This window comes from Cuculus canorus, chromosome 7 (assembly GCF_017976375.1).
Source record: "Cuculus canorus isolate bCucCan1 chromosome 7, bCucCan1.pri, whole genome shotgun sequence".
In the NCBI taxonomy this organism is placed as follows: domain Eukaryota; kingdom Metazoa; phylum Chordata; class Aves; order Cuculiformes; family Cuculidae; genus Cuculus; species Cuculus canorus.
The window spans coordinates 10,593,635-10,604,871 of record NC_071407.1 but is presented as its reverse complement, the minus strand read 5'-3'; the positions used below and the strand labels follow the sequence as shown (position 1 = coordinate 10,604,871).

General features: G+C 39.0%; 1 protein-coding gene across 1 annotated transcript in view; it reads left to right on the top strand.

Annotated features, from left to right (window-relative positions):
* Positions 1 to 3,339: 3,339 nt before the first annotated feature.
* Positions 3,340 to 11,237, top strand: part of PHYHIPL (phytanoyl-CoA 2-hydroxylase interacting protein like) — a 58,093-nt gene continuing 50,195 nt past the window's right edge. Inside the window, exon 1 of the mRNA XM_054071212.1 lies at positions 3,340 to 3,556. Within this exon, the coding sequence (XP_053927187.1) occupies positions 3,355 to 3,556 (202 nt within the window). The 5' untranslated portion in view covers positions 3,340 to 3,354. The remainder of the gene's footprint in view (positions 3,557 to 11,237) is intronic.

Genomic DNA, 11,237 nt, shown 5'->3' with positions numbered 1-11,237 from the left:
TTGAGCTCCAAAGAATAAAGAGCTAAGAGAAGGAGGTAATGGGCTTGGGAAATCTCACAGAACTCAATGGTGCTTGTAGCACTGTGTGCTATCGACTTCAGTCTGTGGCCTCTTATAAAAGATTGTCACAATGCCACAAGAGGAACAGGGAGGGAGATGGCATCTGTGCATTGTGGAGCAGTGGAGAACACAATAAAGTCTACTTTTCACTTTGGTTTTTGGTCTGACACCTTTTCTGACTCTGCCTCTTCCCTTCTCTACTAGATCTGTTTTCCAGGTGAGTGAATGCCATTACGTTTAAGATAAAGGTGATAGGGAATAAGTTTCCCTTGTATTTCTATAGAAGCTGGATTAAGTAGATCTTGAGGAAAAGAAAACTCTTAATTTACTTTCAGGCTGAACAGACATATCTGCTGTATCCTTACTCTATGCTGCATTGCTTATTCCCAAGGAAAAAACATTTTTGATTACTCAGCTTGAAAGATTTCTCTATACTGACTGACCACTTACCCCAACACTCAACTTCTGTTTTAGCTATGTTGTGACAGTTGCAACAAAATGAGATTAAAAAAAAATAAAATGAAGTCGTACAGTTTTTCCCCGCTAGATTTTGGGAGGCTTTCCTCATTGTATCAGACAGAATACTCATCCTACCTGACCTAAAGCTGTACATGCCATGTATCAGGAAAGAAAGTCTTTTTCTCAGATACTTTTCCCCTTGGAAAGAGATCTCACAGAAGAGTTTCTAATTTTCTATTCAATATTTAAATTGCTCAGAACCTCCAGTAATTTTCAAAGAGGTCTTCTGCCTTCTGCTTTCATTTCCTCCCTTTTAATAGGAAACTCTTTGTTCCTACATCTCAAAGTGAAGAAAAGTACATTTCACTAAGCCTGTAATTGTTTAGAACTCAGAAGTGTAGATTGATTAGCAAATACTCTGCAATAGCTCTTATAATGGAGAGCTTTTAATAAATGGGTTTTAAACTATTCTTGCAGTTTCTAGTGCATTTTGTACAGTCTAAACATGCTGTGTACACTATTCTTTGACTCTGCTGTGTTCCTGGAGAGGAATGAATTAGAATATTCTGAATGCCTTATGTAACGTATTTAGAGAACTTTTTTGTTTGTATCTTTGTTTGAATTTCTTGGACGGAATTAATTAATGGCAAAGTATAAAGGCCAACTTTGAAATCCTAGCTGACTTATACACTAGAGCTCAATTTGTATTCTACATCAAGTAAATGTTTGGATTTGAAAGAAGGACACCATTATCAAAAAGATTTCTGTAGATGGCTCTGTTCTGCAGAGCACCATCTCATTGCCACAGAAGTGTGGCTTTAACATTTGGGTAATTCAAAAGGAAATTGATTTTTTGACCAGAGTACATATTTAATTATTTATTAAATATTAAATACAGAACAGGAAATGGTAACTGATTTGGGGTCATAAAAAAATACTATAAAGGTTGGATTAGTTTAAAACAGTGTTAATTTCAGAGGAAAGGTAGAGAGAGTAAAGTTTGTTGCCTATACTTTTATGGTCCTGTAGAAATCTGAAGAGATAACAGCTATTAGGAAAGAGAAATATTCTTTTTCTTTTCACATCCGTAATTCCTTTGTACAGTCACACACTGCTGCAGCAATATGTAAGGATTAGTTTCTCACTGGGTAAAAATTTGTCTAGCTTCACTGAAAACAGTGGAATAAAGATAATTTACATCAGCCTCCAAAGGGTTTGATCAGCTTATCACTGCTGTAATGGAGAAGTTGGCAGGTGAATCCTGCCTTTTGTCTTTGTGGAAAAAAAGGGTGTTATTAATGAAACACCATATTCTGAAGCACTGCCTAACAGTATGTTAGCATATGCTCTTCACCCCTCTGCCTATTCCATTGTGGGGTGGGCAAAGAAGAACAGACGGAGTTGCACACCTACCCTTTCCTGGATTTCAGGTTCTACATTCTGGAAGGACTTTCCTTGTAGGCAAAGCAATTCTGTCTATGTGATAACAGAGGAAACGAAAAATAACGTGGGGCTGTGACACATACGCCAGCTTCTGTTAAAGCTCCTAGAAGCTCCCCAGAGTATACTGTAGGAGCAACATTAGCTCTTGGTCTGTGCATGCTGGAGCCCAAGGGAAGTTTAACATCTAGTATTTGCCGAAGAACCAGTACCTGTGTTAGAGCAGTAGGAAGCCCCCAACAACGAGGGCCAGAGGATTTCAAATCCATATACTGAGTACAGGAAGTACAAGGGAATTTTTTTCCAGTTTGGAGATCTCAAAGCTTGGACAAGGCTCACACTGTTGATTTTTTACTTGTGTACTCAGGCCTTGAAGTTTTTGCAGTCACTCAAATCTGGCAAAGTCAGCATAATGCTCTACTAGCTCATCTATAGTGCCTAGCAGTAGGGTATTACGACTTCTACGTAGATGAAAGATCTTGGTTTTGTGCTTTCCAGGATTATCCTCAACCAAAGAGAGATTAGACAGGATGCAGCAGAGTGTTGATAACACCTTTTTTTTGCTTTTGAATATTTGTAGGGTAGAGAGAGGATTGGTGGAAAAGATTTTTTCTGGTTTTAAAATAATTTTTCTTCTTGCCCTGCTAACTCTTTTTCTTCTCAAAAATCATGTATTTTCTGCCTTGTTTTTTTATCTGTGTGGTACCTTGGTTTGGTCCTCGGAAATGTTAAACACTGTCCAGCCTATGTCTTTACAACAGTGGAGCATTAAAGACAATTTTGTAGCATCAAACTCTGAGTGAGAATAATCACAGTCCTACTGTATTCCCTTGTCCTATTTCTCTGATACCAACGAATTTCCATGTTCCTACAACAGATAGGGAATTAGGATACAGGCAGTAGATGATGTACAGAAAGTAGTCCATCTTCTCCAGCCTGTTTGACACTCAGCAATCATGGATTTCCTCCAGAGCTGTCAAGAGCACTGTGGACAAGCCTGTGTTTATACTCCTGCAGTACAATGTGAGCAGTGGCACAGAAAGGCAGCTGGGTTCCTGCCAAAGCGCCCCACAAAGGCAGCCACACCAACACCCTGCAATGCAAATACGATGACAGTGGCAGCAGGGGAAGGCTGGTTTTGCAGCCACCTCCTCGTCTCCCCAGCTCACCCTCCCCAGTTCCAGCCCCAGGAGAGAGCACACTTACTGAGAGGGAGGTGACCAGGAGTGCTGACCGCAAAAGCATCTTGGGAGGCAGGTTGCTTTCAGAGCTCAAAGCTTGCACCTGCGTGGTTTGGGGATAGAACGAGTAGCATTCCAGGTCCCTTACTGATCCCTCACTTTGAGTGTCTTTGGTGTTTGGCTAATGGCCAGGGTGGGCAGGACCATTGCCCACATGAGGCCCCAACACAACTTTCAACAAAACCTCTCTTCTTGGTGTCCAGATGAGGGGACTGGCAGAAGCTGGGGGAGGAGCACCCAGGAGGGCAGCGTGGAGCCCTCTGCAAGCCGAAGGGTCCACGGACAAGCTGCCATCTCTGTCGTGAGCGAGGGTGGCTCCTCCAGCAAGGATCTCAGGCTGTTACCCTGTGCACAAGGTACGGCAGTGTTAGGGCAGAGGGGGACTGAGAAGAGGTAGGAACGGGAACTAGAAAAGAGCTGAACAGCTAGGAGAGGAAGGTGGTGAAGAGATCAGAGAAACCAGATTGAGGGGCTTGGAAGAACATTCCCTCTGCCTGCAGGGAAAATGAGATTCAATGAGAAGCTCAGATATGTGGAAAATAGGGAATTGTGATAATGAGGAGAGCAGGAGGAGAGTTTATTTTAGAATTAATAACTTGGTGCAATACTGACTGTGCAATGACTGAGGGATTTGAGTGGCGATACCCACATTATGCAAATCTGATGTGCCTTTTTCTCTAAATTTTTACTCTGCTGACATTTTTGTATTTTTGTCTTGTTCCCATGTCTCCAGAGTTTAACAACATAAAATTGTACTCTTCTACTTTGCTGGTCTTCTCCTAAGACATGAAGTTGGAAAACTGTCTAAAAACAACTTTCAAAAATAAGAGTTTCCCTTTGTGAAGTCAGCAAATAAGGGATTCACTGCACCTCACTCTGTCAGGTTTCCCAGCTATTCCAAATGGTATGGCTTCTTCCATGAAATGAATATATTTATTTATTTATTCATTTATGGAGGGGAGGAGTACGTGATTCAGGAATAAGAGGAGGGGAGCACATGATTTGGGAATAAGATGTAAGAGATTGTGTCCTCTTCGGAAGGTTGGACCTGCTCTTTAGCTTGTAACAAAGTTCAAATATGACTTGTTCCCTTGGATTTGAATGCCTTTGGATCCCAGATGCTCAAGGATAAAGGTTTTCTTGTTTGCTTGTTGCTTGTTTTTGAAGTGGAGTTCATTTATTTATTTATCTATTTGTTTAACGATCTGTTCTACTGTGTGGGACGTTAGACTATTTATTTTGGCACCTATTTTGATTAATGGGAGTTTTTACTGTGCAGATGATGCTTCAAGTCTCCTTAGGATTTTAAAACCCACCAGAATAGGGGCTCACTGCAAAACGAGGAATGCACAGTACTCAGCTTTATAAATTTCTCTACACTTTCCACACTTTAAGTCAAATTCATGCATTTTCATGACTCTCACATGCGTCAGCATGCTTAGATTTACTGTTTTGGTGTCTTTATAATTTAAATTCTTATTTAAATAAGAATTAAATAAGAATAAATAGAGTTAGTTACATAGGGCATTAAGTTGCAGCTGCCCTTGTTTTGATACAAGATGGTTTACTGCTTGAGTAAGAATACTTGTTGAAAACTACACTGTATATGTCATGGCAGAGTACTTTCTATACAAAATGTTATTTTACAGTATTTCCCTATTGGCATTTCTCCTAAGACTTGTATTTGGAAGGCATGCTGGAGACAGCTGGACAGTGCAGCCATGGCTTAAGCCTTATCCTGTCATTATCAAAAGCACAAAACACGCATCACCATATGCAGGATAGGTTCTCGATCCACTGAATGGCTATGAGACAGAATTAACTCACAAGGTAGTATCTGCTCAAAAAGAGAAAACAGAGCTGGGAACAGCAAATATAGTGATGCATTTCAGCCATCTCTGAGCAATGTGTTAGTGTATGTGTTCGGGCTGATGGGGCAATCCCGTGTCCTCAGGACACTGGAAACACCCTGGGAGAGAACAAGTAGTAGATTCATCCCTCAGCTTTGCTGTCCAGCCAGCTGGTGGTGGCTGAATGAGGCACTTCTTTCACCTCTTTGGTAAAAACAAATGAGGCAGCCTAAAATACAGCCTTAGTCTCCAGCTGGAAGAAGTGGTGACTCTGCTGGGTAGCCAGGCTCTCCAATCCTCCCTCCTGCCCGGGGCTGGCTCTTCCCCACGTGTGCTGACTGCACACTGGCAGTAAAAAACTATACCTGCAACCCTGCTGTGGTCTTTCTTAGCTGCCTGCTGCTGAAATCAGTCTACTGATATTTCACTTTCTGGAGCAACATTTGAGAATCTTCATTTTCATTCAGAAGGTGTAATTTTGTGTTTTGTTTTTTTTGGCATGAAGGAATGTTGTAATTTCATATTTCTCTATAGACAGACATTTCAAGTTCTTGATTTTAAGGGACAGGGTGGAGAAATTATCTTCCTTTTTTGTTTATGACAATAACTGTGAATGAAAACATCTGTATTAATGAGTCATATTGAAAGTCTTTTATTGGAGAATGTGCAAGTTATTATCTTTCCTATGCGTATAAGAGCATTTTTGTCCCTCATAGTAGCCAAAGCACTTTAATAAGTCATTGTAGTTTGAAATAGCGCTGTCGTTTAGTATTGTCATTTTTTCCAACACTGCCTTACATTCCCAAATTATTTCATAAAAGACAGCATATGATTTTGTGAATGTAAAAATAAAACAATGGGTGATGTTCCGTGGGTAGAATTCTCATTTTGGAAGCTGCTTTGTAGAGTGGATAGGCACCATTACTACTGAATGGAAAATTTTCTTTACAATTTTCTTTAAGTAGGCAGCTAATTTTACTAGTGGCTTGATAGGACATTTTGTTGCATTTGTTTTAGAATTTTCTAGTGTTAAAGAGAATGCTTACTCTGCGGTTCATGTACATACTAGCAGCAAGATCCTAGTGGACAATGTAGAAGGATACAAAAATGAGGATTTTATTAACCCAGGGTACTTTCATAGGTCCTGAAAATAAATAATGATTTACATCACATTGTTGAATCTAGTGTTTAATTTTCAATAAAACGGAATAAAAAGTCAAGCTAAGTATTATAGTACACATTTTTACTTTCCTCCGGTTCTGTGTTGTTACTTGTGTCTGTAAATCGACATTTCTAAAGCTTCACAAACAAAATTTCTTGAAAATCTTAGTGGTTTTGGCTCTTCAGAATGGTGATGTTTCAGTTGTTGATGTCATGACAAATTTGTATTATATAGAACTCTCTTCTAAGGGAATGTATATAGCTTAAAGTATAGTGCACTGGGCTGTGGGAGTTATCCAGAATTAGTGATTGTATAGTGATGACTCTCAGAAGAGCAGTAGTAGTTGGCTGAGGCACAGAAAGAAGACCCTTTGAAGCAGGTGGAGAGATAGGTCATGGTAAAATGAAACCAAAATGTGACAAGACAGAAACCTAATACCAGATAATTATTTTTCCTTATAGAAAAATGTAGTGAATCTTTGTGTAAGGGTTGTAAGAGATCCACAGGAGGAAACCTCCTGACAAGAAATGGTTGTAGAAATACAGCCCACTGAGGTCTAGTGCCATTTTTACCTATAATATTGTCTTTGTTTAATTCCAATGGTTACAAAATGTATCAAATTCATGTTTCTTGGTCCTAAAACAGTAATTTTAACATCCTTCTTATTTCTAACAGCAACAAAAAAAATTGTTGGAAATAAGTGCTTCCCTTTTATGGATACACAAATACATAGCACATAGAAACCAAATTGCATATTAACAAAAATTGTGACATCCACTTGACAAGGATGTGTTTTTCCTTAAGGCTTGAAACAGCCGAGAAAATGTGTCATGTTGCACATTACACCGTTTTTCTCTGGATAATTCAATGTGTGAATTATTTCACTGTTATGCCAGTGTTTGCCTATACGTTGTTTACTTATATTTCAAGAAAGAAATGTTATGTATACAGTATTTAAGCACCCACAAAGGCCTGCTCACATTTGTTGGGATTCCACATGAAATCCTGCTGCAGCCACAGAGAATACTCAGCTTCTTCCTCTAAAAGGCTAGTCATAGCTGCACATATGATGAGATATTTATTGAGTACAATGTTAACAGCTACCATATTGCTGCACTCCCACATTGACAGAAATGCTGGCAAACACTACTGTACCAGCTGCCCACTTACACACTCTAGTGGTACCTTTGCTATTCCTCAAATCCACAAATTACCACTCTCACCCAATTAATGCTCAAAACCTGGTAATTTTTCCTGCCTCACGTATTTAACAGATTCCTGTCAGAAAACAAAAGATGAAGATGAATACGCAGGACCTTGTCAAACCAGACCAAATCCAGCAAAGTTAAGACTTTTTCAATGCCAGAAAATACCCTGGAGTGTCTGTAGGAATATTATGAAAGAGAACCAAGGATTAGTGCAGAGACTGAGGAGATTAAACCTTAATTAAAATGAGCACTTATATACAGCACATATGGCAGACAGCTATAGCTGTAACAGAGAAGTCTTCCTGCAGGTCCTACCCAAGGAGTGGGTTTCTGCAGTGGCTGCTAGAGGACACATTTTTTTAGTTCAGTATAAAAACATGCATTCCTGGCACTGTGCTTCTTTGTAACAAGATCAGGTGACTTCCATAATCAGCATTTGTATCTTAAAACTGCACGCCTGGGTTTTGCCCTCCTACTCACAGACTGCTCCTCCAGCCCATGACGGGGTGACTACTATCAAACCAAACCACGGGAGCTGCATTCCCCTCTTATGTGCACAGAAGTGCAGGTGACGATAACTTCAGATAACTCCTCAACTTTAGAAGTATTTATCTCCAATCTAAGATAGGCTCTGCCTGCTGACCTCCAAAAGAGGCTGCAAGGATATAGTCAAGACTTGAATTTGCGTCCTTTTTCAGTTTTAAGTATGTTTACATGATTTTCTAAAGGAGCTACATTTCTCATTTGAAAAAAATCAACTTAATTTGGTGCATGCCATTTCTATGGTTGTGTAATCACTTTTCTCTGTGAAGGTTTATTTTGATTATCAGGAGGGATAGGATATGGCCTTATAATGAACAAGAGACATGTAAAGATCATGCTGTGGTGGTCGTGTTCATCAAAATGTGAGGAAAAAAATCCTGCAACTTTTGATGTACATTTGGAATAGAAACATAAAATATCAAAATATATCTAAATTACATGCGAACATATTTCCAAAATACCAGCACTAGCGTTGTTGTCTGAGGTCTGTGCGCTAAGTTAAGAGGAATTCTTCTGGAGTGTCACTATTTGAACATTTTCAAAACTCCTGATGGTATAATCCTTTGCTATCCAGTATTTTATTTTTCTCAGTAAGACACTTACCAGGGAGACGAAATACCATAATTAATCCTTTCATCATTTCTAGTTGCATACTCATGGCTGCGTGTAACTACTCTTAATCAGAAACCTGAAAGGTGTCTGTGGTGGTATTCACCAGTATTCTCTCTGACCTGGTCTGTGTTTGGCTAGAATGTGATTTTAGGGACTTGATACTTTAGAAGCAATGTCTAGAAAAAGACATCCACGTGTACCTTTCCTAAAGCAGCACGGCTTCAGCTGCTCAGACTCTGATAACTTCATTCTTTTACTATATTCAGGGGTTGCTGCAAATAAAGCATTCCTCCAGATTGTTGCCAAATTATTTGTTTATAGTTTCAGAGCATATTATGTTTAAATTACTTGAGACACAGGTATAAACTAATTATTGAATCATTGTTGAAATACAGTGCCGTCAAACTCCATGTGTCAATTTAGAATGTCTTCCTATGAAAATCTGGGCTGGATCCTTCTGTTTCAACCCTTGCATTGGAGTCAGTGAACTTCTTCCTTGCTGTCACCCTGAGAAGAAAGAATTAATCTCTGTACTATGTTTTGTAAGAGATATTTTATCCTTACAGCTCTCCTTATCCTCTATTCTGTACTTTGTAAAGATAGGTGTTGTATACAAATAGAAAAAAATATTTATATTGCATCTTCTATGTTATTAGGTGAAGGAATTAAAACGGCAACTTGGCAAAAAAGATTGAGAGAGAGGGAAGGAAAACCAAAAAGTTTGTAGAAGCAGAGAAAAAATGTTAGTTCAGAATTCTAATAAGCAGCATTAGTGACTTTTAAAATAATAATGTCTGCTGGGGCACGTACAGAGGAGTATTAAAAAAGTTCAGCTGTCTAGTGACTGCCAAATGACACCGCTCTGCAGCCACTGCCTCCAACACAAATAGCTCAACTACATTTAAGTATCCTTACAGGAGGCAATCAATCACGTATAGAAGCAGAGCAGTTATAAATAAGGTCTGCTGTTCATATGCATTTGGTTACTTTTGCAACTAAGCTCTATATGCATCCAAAAGTAATATTTGGATAGCTGAATATCTCCCTCCTAGGAGGACTGGAGAAAAAAGAGTGCATATTGTCAGTATAGGTCAAGAAATAGTTGAAATTCAAAATTCAGTGCCTGGATGCATTTCATCTTCAGAACCAAAGTGTTGCTACCCTATGCAACCTTCCGAAAGCTGTTGGTGCCTTAGGCTTAAGTACCTAATGTCACAGTGAATGAAGAGATCCAGACTGCCAACTTACTGCTCATGATGGAAAACAACACAGCCAAGTGGAAGGAGGAGGAGCACTACAAGAATATAAAAATTGCAGAGATATTTTGAAGAAAATTGTTAACAGAAAAGATACCTTTGAGCAGAAAGTTAGGTTCTTGAAATTCCCCAGGTCTCCGTGTCAGTGTGACAATAGCAAAATGCTTAAAAAACATTGGGGGTTTTTTTGCTATCAGTTTCTGGCCCACAAAGAACGGTTGTTTTGGCAATTTCAATCAAGTATGTATCTACATGCTGTGAGTTACCAGCTCTCCAGAAGTGTCTCAAGGGGTCTGTCTAAAGTATGATCAACTCGGTTGCTTATATAGCACCAGCGAGACACACAGACAGTCTCACTTGCTGGGCATAGGACAGCAAAGCAAGAGACTCACAGCACTGGTGTGTGCAACAACAGTACTGAGCGACAGAGACAGAGCTCAGGAGGGCTAACGTCACCAGCTGCTGCCGTAACACGTCTATTTGCATTCAGTAATAAAAATGTGAAAGTCTCATTTCTTAATTGATTGAATCTAGTCAGATGATCAATACGTCAGTACTGGTTTTCCATCATGAAACAAGAACATGCAGTATATCTTCCCCTAGTCTGGGGTTTTTTTTCTCTCCTTACTTTCCTTCTTTTTGGACATTCTCTTATATGTCAGAGCTATTCTACAGGGCTTAAGAGATGACAGGTGCAAGTACTGGGTTTGGATTTGTTCTGCCTGTGACATTTAATTATAAGTGGAACCAATGTTAGGTGCTTTAACCTTTTCTGCCTTAAGTTTGGCCTTGATCTTACTGCTAAGGAGATGCACATCAACCAATGTTTTCCATTTTAAGGAAAAAATGCAAACAGAAAAAAAAATTGTTGAGGTTTTGGTAAAATACACGTTTTCCATTTGAGAAGCTGATAAATTCCAGCATGAAAAACATCTTAATGTTAACTATTTTCAGAATTACAGCTTTTTGAATGGGAAAAAACAAAAAAAACAAAAAAAAACAAAAAAAAAAAACCCAGATACAAGCCCTTTTATTCACAGCTAGTGTAGTGATGGGGCAGAGGTGAAATTTCCTTATTTGCTTTTATCTTTAAGAATCCAGTCTTTACCAATGCATTATTCCAAATTCTTCACTGGATAATTTGCATAATGATTTCAGTTCCTGTGAGTCTCATCAGCAGAAAATATGTTCATTAGGATGTACATGAAGGACAAACATAGTAGGAACTGAACACAGCTGAGCTGAATTCATTCAAAAGTTTGAGCAAATGCTGGTGGACTTCTTCCAGTATTTTCTCACCTCTCTTAAGAACTGATTCAAATCTCATCAAAAAACAGTGAAAAAACCTCCATCGCTTACCGAGTCATGTAAATCTGTGAGCCTTTTAGGAGTACCTCATGCTCAGA